The sequence below is a fragment of the Centruroides sculpturatus genome, unplaced genomic scaffold (assembly GCF_000671375.1).
Source record: "Centruroides sculpturatus isolate CEXI.00-Female unplaced genomic scaffold, Cexi_2.0 scaffold363, whole genome shotgun sequence".
Classification (NCBI taxonomy): Eukaryota; Metazoa; Arthropoda; class Arachnida; order Scorpiones; family Buthidae; genus Centruroides; species Centruroides sculpturatus.
This window is the reverse complement of record NW_019384701.1, coordinates 550,509-566,436: the sequence shown is the minus strand read 5'-3', so window position 1 is coordinate 566,436 and position 15,928 is coordinate 550,509. Positions and strand designations below refer to the sequence as shown.

Sequence of the window (15,928 nt, the reverse complement as noted above, 5' to 3'; positions counted from 1 at the left end):
TTAAAAAATTTTTGTTAGGCTTAACATCGATGAAAATTCAACGCAAAGTAGGTTAATAGCGATATACTAATATACTAATTACATGGGATATAATAATATACTACACTAATAATAGATTTTTTCATACTTTTCGGTTATCCGCCCTTTCAATTATCCGACCAACCCCAGTCCCCAATTAGGTCGGATAATCGAGGCTCTACTGTACATTATTCTCGGAATTTTTAACCCACCAGTGGCCAAGCGGTCTTCGTATCCTGAACAGTTGGAGTTTGGTCATGCGGTCGTGGGTTCGCGCCTCGCTCGGACGGGCTGGCCACGTGGAGTTTTCCGGGTTTTCTCCACGTCTGTAACGCGTAAATAGGGGCCAGTTTCTCTTAAAAAAGAAAAAAAAGACCTTCCGGAAGGCCTCCCTGTAGACCAGTGGTTCCCAATTAGTTTTTCCTGCGTACGACTTCAAGAAAGAGTTCAAACTCGCGTACCCCTTATAGCAGAAATTCATATTAATCTCAGAAATGAGTTATATAGATAAAAGCTGAAAACAGATATGGAAAGCTTAAGGAGTTGGAAGCTGAAATTTGGTACACAGTTAGGGTACGTCACGAAAACACACACTAAGAAAGGATTTTTCGAAATGCCCCCCTGGGGGAAGAGATTAAGCTTAACACTTCCATCAACAATAGAAGTGTTAAGTAACAATGAAAGTGTCAACAATGGACGAGTTACGTAACAATGGAATTGTTAAGAGAAAGCGACGTTTTAAAAGAAAGTGCAATTGGTTTTCGTTTTTGCAGGAAATTGAAGATATTTTTAGACCCATGTAAAAATTCTCTAATTAGTCTGGAAACGGGGGATCCAATTTTTGCATTCTGTGAAAACGGGTAAGGTTGACTATAACGTAACTTAATAATCTTAATCTTCGCTATCGTTACTTTTGCCCGAGCAACGCCGGGCCCACCTGCTAGTATATATATACTGTATAAGTTTTGAATTTAATCGGCGTATGTGGTGTGGTTTTGAACTTTACTACTGGTAACCACCAATGTTTAGTGATGATGAGGTGAAGATGAGTTCTACCAGTGACAAGAGTGGACCCTGATGGGTGTTATAAATAAAACTTAATAAACACCTTAGCCACTCTATAATTGTTTTTAAAATATTTTAATATCGTTTAATGGTACACTGATTGATAATCCACGTTGATTCATCGATTCCCAATATTGAAGCGATTGTTCGCACCGTAGTAGAATAGGTTCTGTTTTGGGAAGACAATGTGCAACTAATTCGAAACACGGGAAGCAAATGTACAGTATTTAATAAATCCAATCTGATCCTTCGGGATTCTATTTTGTTTACTGCGATCCATCATGCTAGTGGGTTGTATATTCATTTTCTTTAATTCGTCTCCCTGAGTATAAAACTCTTGTGTTATAAATTTTTTACTGTAGCAACTAGTATTGATATCGGTTTGCAATTAGAAGATATGTCGCATCCTGTTATCATTACTTTTTTCAAATGTCTACGATGCTCTTCGTTACTTAATCGAAATATGGAATTTTGTATGAGCGAATGAAGATTTTCTTTGTTTTCGTTAAACTGTTTGTAAGATCTGTGGCCAAAATTAATGTTTCCAGATCCTCCAGAACAAACTTAAATTGCTCTGCAGAAAGATCACAAAATATATTGCTTTTAGAATCTTGTAGAAGTGAAACAGTTATAGTATAATGGTGCTGTTCCAATATGGACACAGAATATAGATTTGCTAGTGGGGATTTAATTAATTTTAGATAATTGTTATCAAATCCTCTATGGTCTAAGTCGTGGCAGATAGAAGCGTTCATCAGTGTTTTGATTTCTAATTTGGGTATTTCAGTTTTGACATCTTTAAGCATCAAGTACATGCAATGTGTAACGTTGAACGCATGATATATATTATGATAAGGCACGTCCCGATAGTGTCGACTAAGGGTTAAAACAAAATGGCAGATTTTGTCAAGAGGAAAATTATCTTCTTCTAAGAGTTGTCCTAGTAGATAAATTATAATCTTTGGAAATTGCTGTGGACTATATTCAGTAAAAGGAAATTTAATATTAACTAAATCCATTGGTGTTATATCTAATTGAGGATTTCTGATTAATTTCCATAACTCTTCCTCCCTAACTTCTGTATGATATTTGAGTTTTTCCGAGGCTACTTTCAGGAGATTATCTTTAATTTCAATTTGATGATGAGTATTTGTTATGGACAATATAAATGATAGATAAATAAACAAAAAATTCCATTTCTTTCTCGTCAATAATTGTAAAAGGTGTCTGTTTGAATCGTAATAATTGAAGAACTCCTAAAATTTCATTATTGACTTCTATTAAATAAGAGATAACATTTGGAGGATTGATTCCCATTATTTCTAATATTTCGTTGTCGGATGTGGAATGAATTATCTTGTTTAAGAGCAGCAGTTCCACAATATCCTTTACCTAAAGGATATTTTATATCCGATCTAACATAATTCTCACCAAAGTCAAAGTACTCTGGAATAAATTCGTTTCTTTTATCGTTTGCCACGTATAAATTGGCTCGATCGGCTGATATCATCTCTCGAATCTGTTTCAAAATCTATAATAATACTTCGAGTCAATTCTTTATCACTTAGCAGAGCTGTCATTTGTTTTTATGTTTTCATTGTTGATTTGTTCTTTATTTCTTCTATACAAATTTAAACACGAATTAACTCTATTTATAAAAAATGTAGCAATTTCTTCCTCTATAGTTGAAAATGGCAGACTTTTATTTAACCTATTCATAGTGTGAGATCTGAAAGGCCCCCGGGTCTAAAATAGTAATTTTATTGATAATGTTAAATATTGTCATAAAATATTATTTCATTTTGGTGAGAAATTAACGTTTTCCAACATGGGAAAAAATAGATAACAGATGTTACTTCCTTCGAGGGAAGTTAGTACATCCTCTGTTTTTCCCTTATCCGCTAAAAATCTCGCTCAGATGGGAACTGTCCACCCCTCTTTGATTCCCCTTTCATCCGTTCACATGAAAGAGTCTCTGGCAGATGATTGGTCGTAAATCATGAGATATAGGGGAAATTTGTTAGAATTCGGGGAGTTCATCGACAGACCTGGAAGTGTCCGGACTCCACATGTTTTCCTCCTGGTGACCAACGCCCATAGACGAGTCACATAGAGTAATCCCGGTGTTAACATTTAGAAAATTTACTTTGATTTGGTGCACATATCGATTCCCCCATGGAAAGAAGTAAATGAACTTTATCTCCGAAGTGTCCCTTGCCTACAGAGAAGAAGACGAACGACAACTAAACCAGGTTGTATGTTTTATAACGATATTGTAATCTCTCTCTCGATCTTGTATCGGTTATAATAGGGTCGTATCTCTCTCGATGTGTATCTTAATTGTAGCAGTTATATCATTCCTTCATTTGATATTTTGTATTAGTTTTTATTTTCTTATGTTTTATTAAATTTACTATTGTTTGTTTATCAAATGAAATGACTCTTAATTTGTGTCTGAATCAGATCTCACACGCGTGTTTGTCCGCGGAATTTAATTGACAAACTGGTGTCACGATTCCTGACGTTGGATAAAGACTTTGCCGTCTACATCCTCTCTAATATTAAAAAGCCCTCCCGGTCAAAATCCTGATTAGGATCGGATCTCTCGATCCGAAACTCAGAGAACAGATTTCGGTTAATCTGAGCCCGTAAAGCCCTGGGGTTACACTATGCGATTTCCAGCCGCGCAGGCGACTGCAACCGCGACGGCTGTTCCCGTTCAAGGTCTTAGATTTATAAGGTTGCCTCATACAGCCGATTTAGCCACTTCCTGCCAGATTCCGGATATACGTCATCCGTAGTCGAGCCCAAGGTCTAGCGACTGCTTCACTACTGTAAGCGAGGGAAGGAAATTTTGGAATTTAACTATTTTTTTTTTTAATTTGTCGAGCGTTTTTAGACTCATAATCTTCGAAGGTAAATATATCTATACTTATTGCTATTATTAAACATAATTATGTTGATAATTATATCGATAAAAATTGTTCNAGGCTCACGAATACCTGTGGGATTTTAATTCTTCGTTTTATCGAAGATTTTATCTTTTCATGTATTTTCGCCAGCTCTATTAAAATAATCGCCTTTTTTCTTTTATTCATTCCAGAAAAGGAACTGCTTGCTATTTTAATAAGAAAAGTGGCTAAAATTCCGTAAATACTCTGAAGTAGAACGTAAAATATCGGCAAACTCACGAAAGTAGTCAAAAACAAGCTACTGTAATTTTATTGGTTTATTATAGGGTCACGTGTTTCCGAGTTGCAACGTCAACGAACAATGTGTGACCACGAGAAGACTCGCGCTTGTTGCAGTTGCAGTCGCCTGCGCGGCTAGAAATCGCATAGTGTGACCAGGGCTTAAGAGGTATAGGATCAACCCTATACCCTTGGCTAATCTCACAATAGTTATGATATTGACTTGACTTGATACCAAATAAAACCTAATCGTTCTTCTTCCTCGAAATATTTCGTATTCTGTATTTGGATTAAAGATACTTTTATCTAATAATGAAACTTTTACACTGTCCGCATTTACAGCTGCTTTAAGTATATAAGACACATTTAGAAGAGCTGATTGGAAGTCCTGTTGTTTAATCAAAGTCAACAGATTAGTTTTTAATGAAACACTTGTATTATCCAGTGGCAAAGATCGTAATGTAGATTCGCCCCTGTTGTCCAGAAATTTCTTATATTTTTTAATGTTTCTATTAATATTTTGTTCAACTAAATCCGAGCGATTTTGAAGATATTCCAATAACGCTGTGTCTAGTAATTCGTTCTTAATTGTTTTATTTTTGGAAAGCCAACTGGCCACTTCGATAGCTACTAATTCTTTCTTACTTCTTGGTTTTATATTAACAATTTTTTCCATATTCTTCCATCAATAATAACAAAAATTATAATAGATTAAAATTATGATTGTTAACACAATAATTACAATTATATTATTAAAATTTTTATATTTAATATTGTTATACTGTATGCATTTTAATTGTTAGCTAAGTATTGATGGGATTAAATTCATTCGCTTATAGCGTATATTTAAACAATTTAAATTTAAAATATTAATTATTTATATATTGCAATATAGTATTTACTTATATAAATGCTTTTATTATACCATAAGAAACAAATTGTTATATAGTTTGAATGCTGATTTAAATTAAGACCATCAACAATTATTACTGTATTATCAATCATGTAATTTAAAATTATTTATTCTATAATACAGTGATTCTAACTGTATTAAATAAAATTTTTATAAAAATGATATAAAAATTACTGCAATAAATAAATCTATATAATTATTCTTTACTACTAGATTTTCGAGTATGTGTTATAATGGCATGATGAATTAATAACACTATAGTTTCAATACAATCGAAAATTGCTGGAAGTGAGATTCCTAACCACAGGCCAAGCTGTCCTCCCAAATGACTGTACCATTCGCTATTCTAGAAAGTTTTCAAGAAAATATTAAAATACGAGTATAAGCGTAAAAATTTTCAAATTATAAGTAATTATTGAATAATCTCTACCTGGTAAACTGGTCTTTGGGCATAAATAGTTTCTTCTAAAGTGGCATAATATACATTCAATTTAGCATACGTATTCCTAAAGATATATTGCAAACTATCATTATAGACTTCTTCCATTAAAATAAAACTATATGAAATTATCATAAAAAGTTGCTTACCGGAATGAAGAATAGTTAAATCCATAATATTGATAATTGTACTGTAAATAAAACACATTTTTTTTTAAAATTTGAATGAAATTTTTTCTATTACATAAATAAAAAATTGTTATTACCTGAAATTCTTCGGGAGAAGGCCAAAGAGACATAGATGTTGTCATTTCGTAATTTGTTATTCTGTAAAAGATAATTAAATAAAACATTTTTTTCTATTATTTAATGAAATATTCAATATAAACATCCTTCATAAAGATTAAAGTAATAAAGTAAAATACTGTATGTAAGTTTGGATGTAAGAGGTAATCTTCGAAATTATTCATCCGATTTTAAAAATTCTTTCACCAATATTTAAAATGAACTTTCAGGGTGGACATAGGCTGTATATTATTTCGTTAAACATTCATATAAATTAAAATATAGAGGAGAAGGTGGTATTATGGAACCCCAATTACATTTTAGTGAATTGTAAACAAGGTATCATAACTACACCCACAGATTTTATGCGAAAAGTGCCGGTAACTAGTAAACTAAATGTTCCTAATTGGATTTTTCGCTAGTGTAATTATAAGTATGGTTTTTGAAGGCTTTTGTACAAAAAGTCCGAAAGTAGGCTTAGAGAAAATCGGGTGGTAATATGGAACCTTACTGTATATTTTCAAAAAAATGCTTTAATGTAGCCAAAAACAAATAGGAAAGGACAAAAAATGTTAAATAATTACAAAATTATTTACTCCAATGTATTTTATCGCAAAAATGCTTTTATAATAGAAAAATATGACCTCCATCAACAATATATATTCCAGCAGCTCTTTTTCGATATTCTCAGGAAGAATTGGCTTTCTACCTAGTGTCTTTTTCACAAATTGCTCTGGACGAATGTCTGCTTGCAAATAGAAAGTTCGGAGGAGTTGAGTTCCATATTACTGTAAAAGCACCAATGGGGTCCGTATTTCACGCATCGCCATCTCGAATTAACTTATGTCTGTCAAGACCAAAATTTAAAAAACGTGAACATCACACAGATTAATATGTACCCCTAAGTCTCTGGAACGGAATACATGCACCAGTGAACCTACAACTACACGATTTATATTTTAAAAATAATTAAATTCACTTAGCATTCAAAACTTGCGAATTTTGAAAAAAACAAATTTGCTGATTAAATACGGACAACCGTTTAACTGAAGTAAAACGGGTTTTCCCCTTGCTATGGATGTCTGCCTAGTTCAGTTCGGCCACATTCCGCTACAGTTCGCCTTTATTATCAGTTCGAAATGGGGTGGTTCCATAATACCCGCAGTGTTCCATAATACCACCTTCTCCTCTATCGTCTAGGTAAGAGTTATATTTTTAGTGTCAGCGGGTGGCGAGGGGCAAGACGCGTACGTATACAAGATAGGTAACCGCGTGGCGCAGTTGTCTGGTCGACGAGATACGCAGTGCACGTGTCCGAACTTGTATATTATATAGATGTCGAAATCCCACCCCCCCGCAGAAGAGAGGACAAAATTAAGGCTTACCGTGAAGAACTCGGCTTCTATTATACTATTTTAGATGCGGTTTTTCGCGTTTTAATAGAGTACGTCAAGTGAATGTACNTCGAGGCTCTACTGTACATTATTCTCGGAATTTTTAACCCACCAGTGGCCAAGCGGTCTTCGTATCCTGAACAGTTGGAGTTTGGTCATGCGGTCGTGGGTTCGCGCCTCGCTCGGACGGGCTGGCCACGTGGAGTTTTCCGGGTTTTCTCCACGTCTGTAACGCGTAAATAGGGGCCAGTTTCTCTTAAAAAAGAAAAAAAAGACCTTCCGGAAGGCCTCCCTGTAGACCAGTGGTTCCCAATTAGTTTTTCCTGCGTACGACTTCAAGAAAGAGTTCAAACTCGCGTACCCCTTATAGCAGAAATTCATATTAATCTCAGAAATGAGTTATATAGATAAAAGCTGAAAACAGATATGGAAAGCTTAGGACACAAGGCTCCGATTAACTGAATATAAACCTCTGATGAAAACCGAAAGTCACGTTATTTCAATCCAAAAATTTTCCCTGTAAGAAATTAGATAGATGACGGCATGATTCTGTTGCTAACAGGAAAAGTATGATGTACAGTACTGTATAGGGGCAAGCCACGAATCAGCCTGTTAGATGAAAGGGATAGAAGACACGTAGATGTTGACACGTGGATCTGATTCTTTCGGCTGTTTTGTTCTTTTTATATTTTTAAAACATTTCTATACTATCTTTACCATAATTTTAACGTTTTACTTTTTTCATACAAATTTTATTACTGTAATTAATGTGTCAACTTCCACTTGTTTCCTTTCATCCCTTTCATGCGAAATAGATCTTTCCAGCTCAGGCTGACTCGTGTCTACTNACGTCAAGTGAATGTACATTAAGAAGGGATTTTTCGAAATTCCTTCCCGCGGGGAGTATTATACATTTGTAATAGATACATTTTGAGCCACAGCAACGCTTTGCCGGGTACAACAAGTTATATACATTTGGGTGATGAAAAGCTGGCCTGACATATTCGAATTCGATCTCAGGATACTAGTTTCAATTGTCGCTTAATCATTTAACTGGAAAACAAGAATACAATTTAGTTTACAAAGTACTTTTTGTTAATATGTTTCAAGAGGCAGTTAATTTAAAAGTATTTACGCAAAATGGTATCCCTCAAGCAATTGCTAGAACGAAAGTAGTCCATAAAGTACCATTGAAAACATGATACCAGTAAATAATAAGTTAACTCCTTTTTTCGTTTTATTTTAGCATTACTTTAGTAGATATATAATATTACTTTAGTAGATGTATAATAATTACAGTGGAACCTGTTTAACCGGGATAACGCGAAGTCATTTTCTTTCCCCGATCGTCCAACATACAGATTCACAAGTTAAATCAAACTGTTTAAGTCTAAATCCGAATTTTCTTTCCTCGAATTGACAAGATTTTACTGTATAAAACAAGTGAAATGAAATAAATAAAATATTTGATATAGAACCGTCTGTAAGCGTTCAGAATATAAATGGCCACCGAACAACAAAATATATATTAAACTGTTTATCTTTATTTCTTAGTTATTAAGAAATGTTAATGAAATATATAGTACTAATGTATAGGCCTAAACGTATAAAATAAACGTGAAAAATTATATAGAAAAAATTTTAATACGGATAACATCTAAAGTCCATTGCTCAGTTCTCTGTCAAGGAAAAGAGAATGAGGAAAGGAAGAAGGAAAGAGGAGGGAATTCCACCTTTCTAAATTAAGGAAAGGTCAGAAAAGATATCTAATTAGGCTGCAATTTGAAAAAATTGTAGACCTATAAATTCCCACTGTCGTCCGTCCCTCTGCCTTAATCTCAGAAATGAGTTATATAGATAAAAGCTGAAAACAGATATGGAAAGCTTAGGACACAAGGCTCCGATTAATTAACTGAATATAAACCTGTGATGCAAACCGAATTTCCGAAACCGAAATCCAAAATTTCCCCTGTGAGGAATTAGATAGATGACGGCATGACTCTGTTACTAACAGGAAAAGTATGATGTACTGATATGGGCAAGCCACGAGTCAGCCTGTTAGATGAAAGGGATAGGAGATACGTAGATGTTGACACGTAGATCTGATGATCTCTTTTGGTTGTTTTGTTCTTTTTACATTTTAAAAGCATTTTTATACTATCTTTATTATCATAATTTTAACATTTTACTTTTTTCATACAAATTTTATTACTGTAATTAATGTGTCAACTCCCACTTGTTTCCTTTCATCCCTTTCATGTGAAATAGATCTTTCCAGCTCAGGCTGACTCGTGTCTACTCTTTCTCTGCCCGGACTATATTAATGACAAAACGTTTAAGGATATGTTATATATACTACGTTTTAACATGATTATAGAAAATATGATTTTTAGTTAATTCTATATTAGTTTACATTGTTCCAGATAAGGGAGGTTAAAATTGTAAAAAAAATATTGATTTGCTTATGTATTGAAGTTATATAGTATATATAATAATATAATGATGATCTACTCACGAACAGGAAACACGACAATCACACGTCTCAAAATTTAGAGAAGACATTTCTTCAAATACTTTATCAAGGCAACACACTGAAAATATAATATACCGTTATTTATAAATTGAAAGTTTTGCAAAAACACTTCTATAAATATTTATAACTGTTTATTGCCATCTTGAAGGGGTGGTTGAATAAAGAATATCTTCAGCTAGACTAATTGGCAAAATGCAAGTTTAAAATACATTTAAGAATTCGTATATTCATTATGCTATAAATATTACTCTAGCAGATATTTTTAAAATATTATCTTAAGAATATAAGAACATTTAATAGTAGTAGAAAGGCAGAAATTGTTTCCAGTTTTCCATTATAAAATTTATAATAATAACTTTTAAATACTGCTATTCAAGCCTTAAAAAAAAACAGTAAGAATGTGCTGCTTTTATTCATTTTATTAAAATTTGACAACTTTTTGGTTTTTCTGAAATTATTTTTAGGAGGGACTCGTCTCCCATTGCACCTCGTTTATTAAATGCTTTCCCTCGCTCTTTCCGCTCTGTGGCATCATCATTATTTCATTACCACTTAACACTGGTAACCACCAATGTTCAGTGATGATGAGGTGAAGATAAGTTCTACCAGTGACAGAATGGACCCTGATGGGTGTTATAAATAAAACTTAATAAACTCCTTAGCCACTCTATAATTGTTTTTAAAATATTTTAATATCGTTTAATGGTACACTGATTGATAATCCACGTTGATTCATCGATTCCCAATATTGAAGAGATTGTTCGCACCTAGTAGAATAGGTTCTGTTTTGGGAAGACAATGTGCAACTAATTCGAAACACGGCAAGCAAATGTATTTAATAAATCCAATCTGATCCTTCGGGATTCTATTTTGTTTACTGCGATCCATCATGCTAGTGGCCTCACGAGAGAACTTTATATGGGAAAATGGCTCCTATTATCCGAACAAAGCCCGGAAAGTTCACGTTATCACCCCATTGATGAGTCGTGAATCCGCAACCTCATCAACGGGCCTCATCATTATTTCATTACCACTTAACACTGGTAACCACCAATGTTCAGTGATGATGAGGTGAAGATAAGTTCTACCAGTGACAGAATGGACCCTGATGGGTGTTATAAATAAAACTTAATAAACTCCTTAGCCACTCTATAATTGTTTTTAAAATATTTTAATATCGTTTAATGGTACACTGATTGATAATCCACGTTGATTCATCGATTCCCAATATTGAAGNAAGTGGGTCCTTGCAGCAAAATTCTAGATTACTTAGAAAAACAATCTTTTATATATATAAAAAAACTATACTATTACATACAAATAAAAACCCAGCGAAGCGGGTCCTTGCAGCTAGTAGTATATATAATAATATAATGATGATCTACTCACGAACAGGAAACACGACAATCACACGTCTCAAAATTTAGAGAAGACATTTCTTCAAATACTTTATCAAGGCAACACACTGAAAATATAATATACCGTTATTTATAAATTGAAAGTTTTGCAAAAACACTTCTATAAATATTTATAACTGTTTATTGCCATCTTGAAGGGGTGGTTGAATAAAGAATATCTTCAGCTAGACTAATTGGCAAAATGCAAGTTTAAAATACATTTAAGAATTCGTATATTCATTATGCTATAAATATTACTGTAGCAGATATTTTTAAAATATTATCTTAAGAATATAAGAACATTTAATAGTAGTAGAAAGGCAGAAATTGTTTCTAGTTTTCCATTATAAAATTTATAATAATAACTTATAAATACTGCTATTTAAGCCTTATAAAACAGTAAGTAAGCATATGCTGCTTTTATTCATTTTATTAAAATTTGACAATTTTTTGGTTTTTCTGAAATTCTTTTTAGGAGGGACTCGCCTTCCATTGCACCTCGTTTATTAAATGTTTTCCCTCGCTCTCTCCGCTCTGTGGGCACTTATGCCAAAGACATAAATGGGCACAGGGCGTTTCCATCATTATGGTCGAATTCAATGAGCCTTTTAGTATATTCATTATTGGTTCGGCCAGATCCACAGTGGGGCCGCCGAGTGGCAAGGGATGAGACCAACCATATTAGGGACAAACTACCTTAAAAAATTTCTGGGGATTTTCGACCGCTTGAATTCAATCTTGGATCGCCCAGAATCCCAGACCACTAAGGCTGGAGCTTCGGCCATCCGGCTATCTATTAAATGCTTTATACCCGTTGATTTAAACAATGAAACAATAACCTTTGATTATTTTATGTTGTTTTATTAATATCATTTTCAATTTAAAAGAGAATATTAAAAATAGAAGTTTGAAACAAAGAAAAGAATCTTTGTTTCATATTCATTTGCATATAAAAATATTATATTATCATTTTAGATTTAGTTTTATTGCTTGATTTTATAACTTAAAATAATAACTTTCAAGTGTTAAAGTTTCGATTTATATAGAACAGAATATGAACTTAATAAATAATACGTTATGAGGATTATACTCAGATAAACAATTGGATTTCTGGAAGCACCTTCCATATGGTTATCTGGACGGCAGTTCTTAAGAAAACAATGTATCATTAACATAAAATTTCGTAATAAAATACTAAACCTTCTTCGTTATTTTCTAAATCGCATTTCTGTCTTTTCTTTTTGAAAATGAGAGTTGGATCGGTACAATTACATCTCTGAATATTGAGATCTTGCAGACAATGAATTATGCAATCCTAAATATTAAAATACAATTCATTTATATAAAATACTAATATAATTTTATTATTATTGTCAGTATTAATCTGTTTTAAATTATAAAAAAATAGATAATTCTTGTGCAGGAAATGAGAATATTAAAAGAAAATTTTCTGCACAACTTTTTAATTAATATTTAAGGAGGGAAAAAACTCAAACTGAAAATTTAATGACAAGATATTAACTTTTATTAATTTAATATAGCTAAATTAAAGTAAATTTTTATGCTATTCACTGTACCTTTTCGTTTAAAATTGATACATTTCTGATGGTTTGTTTCTTATAATCTTTGCATCTATCTTTATACGGGAAAGGCAGTCTCTTTGTTGTTTGCTAATAAGAAATAAAGTTTCTAAAGTAAACAACAATTCTATTTTTATTTAACCATTCATATTTTCCCACCTTATTAATAGCAATGGAGGTTTCGACTCCAGGTAGAATGTTAATTCCTTCACCTTCTGTATCCGGAAATTCGTCTGGAGAATGAATAACAATCCTGGCTCCAACAGATTTCGTTTTGTCAAAATATTCTTCTAGTTCTAAATTTAACACTAGAGTTAAACCTGTAAATATAAGTAATAAATAGCGTTTCATTTTTATATAATTTTACACATTTTTATTTATTTAAATAGTGTTTACCGCTCAGAGTGCCGATATTTCGAGACACGCGAACAGAAGAAACATTCATATTTTGACTAGTCGTGTTTCTACCATTAAATGTATAACACGGCCCATGTCTTGGTTTGACAACCATTTGGAAGTTACTGAGGAACAGATGTAAAAATTAGTTACAAAATAACATGAGATATTCGTTATAGACATTCTACAATACTATGGTAAAGTCCTTCCTCAGTTGGCCACACCCGTGAGACTTGGCCCAATGGTAATGTCACAACCTACTTTAATTCTTTCTATGCATGATCTGCTATGACGTCATTAATTCATTAATGAAAGCTCACCCACCCACTGCGAAGGGACTTTACAATCGAACTGTATTTTATTTAAAATAATAATAATAATAATAATTAACGATTACAAAAATTATTTGCTGATTTTTACTTATAAATAGAATAATATCGTTAAATTCTCTTCATACAATTTATATATGTTTGCATAAAAATGGAAAGCAATGAGTTTGTTGCTTGGTAAAGTCTGTTTAATACGGCTAGATAAGTAAACTAATGACTTAATCTGCTTCAAATGAAACGGCTTATGTCATTGGTATGCTCGTCCCGCTGTGTTAAAGACAAATTATAAGGCAATGCGACCAATTAATTACTCAAATAAAGAAATCTGTTTGACGTTAAAAGACGAAGACATAATGAAGTTTTCTTTTTGATGTCCAAGGGATCCTCTGACCGTTTTGTTCAATGAAAAGTACGTATTATAGAAATCATTTTGGTTATTTTCATTTCTGGACTTTTGCTCAACTGCGTCACACTGAGATGTAAATTTTCTAAACTGAAATCATCAAAGAGAAATGAATACTAATTGTTATAGTTTAATAAATTGAATTACATTATGTAAAACTATTAAACTCGTTATAAATTCTATAACTAATCACAAATTAATNAAGTCAAAATACTCTGAAATAAATTCGTTTCTTTTATCGTTTGCCACGTATAAATTGGCTTGATTGGCTGATATCATCTCTCGAATCTGTTTCAAAATCTTTATAATAATACTACGAGTCAATTCTTTATCACTCAGCAAAGCTGTCATTTGTTTTATGTTTTCATTGTTGATTTGTTCTTTATTTCTTCTATACAAATTTAAACACGAATTAACACTATTTATTAAAAATGTAGCAATTTCTTGCTCTATGGTTGAAAATGGCAGACTTTTATTTAACCTATTCATAGTTACGATATTGACTTGACACTAAATAAAACCTAATCGTTCTTCTTCCTCGAAATATTTCGTATTCTGTGTTTGGATTAAAGATACTTTTATCTATTAATGAAACTTTTACACTGTCCGCATTTACAGCTGCATTAAGTATATAAGACACATTTAGAAGAGCTGATTGGAGGTCCTGTTGTTTGATCAAAGTCAACAGATTAGTTTTTAATGAAACACTCGTATTATCCAGTGGCGAAGATCGTAATGTAGATTCATCCCTGTTGTTCAGAAATTTCTTATATTTTTTAATGTTTCCTTTAATATGTTGTTCAACTAAATCCGGGTGGCATTGAAGATATTCCAATAACGCTGTGTCTAGTAATTCGTTCTTAATTTCTTTATTTTTGGAAAGCCAACTGGCTACTTCGGTAGCTACTAATTCTTTCTTAATTCTTGGTTATATATTTTATAATGGCATGATGAATTAATAACACTATAGTTTCAATACAATCGAAAATTGCTGGAAGGGAGATTCCTAACCACAGGCCAAGCTGTCCTCCCAAATGACTGTACCATTCGTTATTCTAGAAAGATTTCAAGAAAATATTAAAATAAGAGTATAAATGCAAAATTTTTCAAATTATAAGTAATTATTGAATAATCTCTACCTGGTAAACTGGTCTTTGGGCATAAATAGTTTCTTCTAAAGTGGCATAATATACATTCAATTTAGCATACGTATTCCTAAAGATATATTGCAAACTATCATTATAGACTTCTTCCATTAAAATAAAACTATATGAAATTATCATAAAAAGTTGCTTACCGGAATGAAGAATAGTTAAATCCATAATATTGATAATTGTACTGTAAATAAAACACATTTTTTTTTAAAATTTGAATGAAATTTTTTCTATTACATAAATAAAAAATTGTTATTACCTGAAATTCTTCGGGAGAAGGCCAAAGAGACATAGATGTTGTCATTTCGTAATTTGTTATTCTGTAAAAGATAATTAAATAAAACATTTTTTTCTATTATTTAATGAAATATTCAATATAAACATCCTTCATAAAGATTAAAGTAATAAAGTAAAATACTGTATGTAAGTTTGGATGTAAGAGGTAATCTTCGAAATTATTCATCCGATTTTAAAAATTCTTTCACCAATATTTAAAATGAACTTTCAGGGTGGACATAGGCTGTATATTATTTCGTTAAACATTCATATAAATTAAAATATAGAGGAGAAGGTGGTATTATGGAACCCCAATTACATTTTAGTGAATTGTAAACAAGGTATCATAACTACACCCACAGATTTTATGCGAAAAGTGCCGGTAACTAGTAAACTAAATGTTCCTAATTGGATTTTTCGCTAGTGTAATTATAAGTATGGTTTTTGAAGGCTTTTGTACAAAAAGTCCGAAAGTAGGCTTAGAGAAAATCGGGTGGTAATATGGAACCTTACTGTATATTTTCAAAAAAATGCTTTAATGTAGCCAAAAACAAAT

At 32.3% G+C, this 15,928-nt stretch overlaps 3 protein-coding genes and 1 pseudogene across 3 annotated transcripts in view; all 4 read right to left on the bottom strand.

Moving 5' to 3' along the window:
• Positions 1-1,024: 1,024 nt before the first annotated feature.
• Positions 1,025-3,238, bottom strand: LOC111627566 (annotated as a pseudogene).
• Positions 3,239-5,383: 2,145 nt separating this feature from the next.
• On the bottom strand, positions 5,384-5,996 carry LOC111627557 (amiloride-sensitive sodium channel subunit alpha-like). The gene is made up of 4 exons (XM_023371155.1): positions 5,892-5,996; positions 5,776-5,816; positions 5,618-5,693; positions 5,384-5,533 (listed from the first exon to the last, which is right to left on the bottom strand). The coding sequence occupies exons 1-4, from the start codon at positions 5,976-5,978 to the stop codon at positions 5,384-5,386; spliced, it is 354 nt and encodes a 117-aa protein (XP_023226923.1). The 5' UTR covers positions 5,979-5,996.
• Positions 5,997-12,402: 6,406 nt separating this feature from the next.
• Positions 12,403-13,905, bottom strand: LOC111627555 (amiloride-sensitive sodium channel subunit alpha-like). The gene is made up of 5 exons (XM_023371154.1): positions 13,851-13,905; positions 13,211-13,335; positions 12,974-13,134; positions 12,812-12,904; positions 12,403-12,549 (listed from the first exon to the last, which is right to left on the bottom strand). Exons 1-5 carry the CDS (start codon positions 13,889-13,891, stop codon positions 12,403-12,405), a joined length of 567 nt encoding a protein of 188 aa, XP_023226922.1. The 5' UTR covers positions 13,892-13,905.
• A 256-nt stretch (positions 13,906-14,161) lies between these two features.
• LOC111627554 (amiloride-sensitive sodium channel subunit alpha-like) overlaps positions 14,162-15,928 on the bottom strand; it is an 8,563-nt gene continuing 6,796 nt past the window's right edge. Inside the window, exons 9-12 of the mRNA XM_023371153.1 lie at positions 15,356-15,416; positions 15,240-15,280; positions 15,082-15,157; positions 14,162-14,997 (exon numbers count right to left, since the gene is read on the bottom strand). Coding sequence (XP_023226921.1) covers positions 14,860-14,997; positions 15,082-15,157; positions 15,240-15,280; positions 15,356-15,416 — 316 coding nt within the window. The 3' untranslated portion in view covers positions 14,162-14,859. The remainder of the gene's footprint in view (positions 14,998-15,081; positions 15,158-15,239; positions 15,281-15,355; positions 15,417-15,928) is intronic.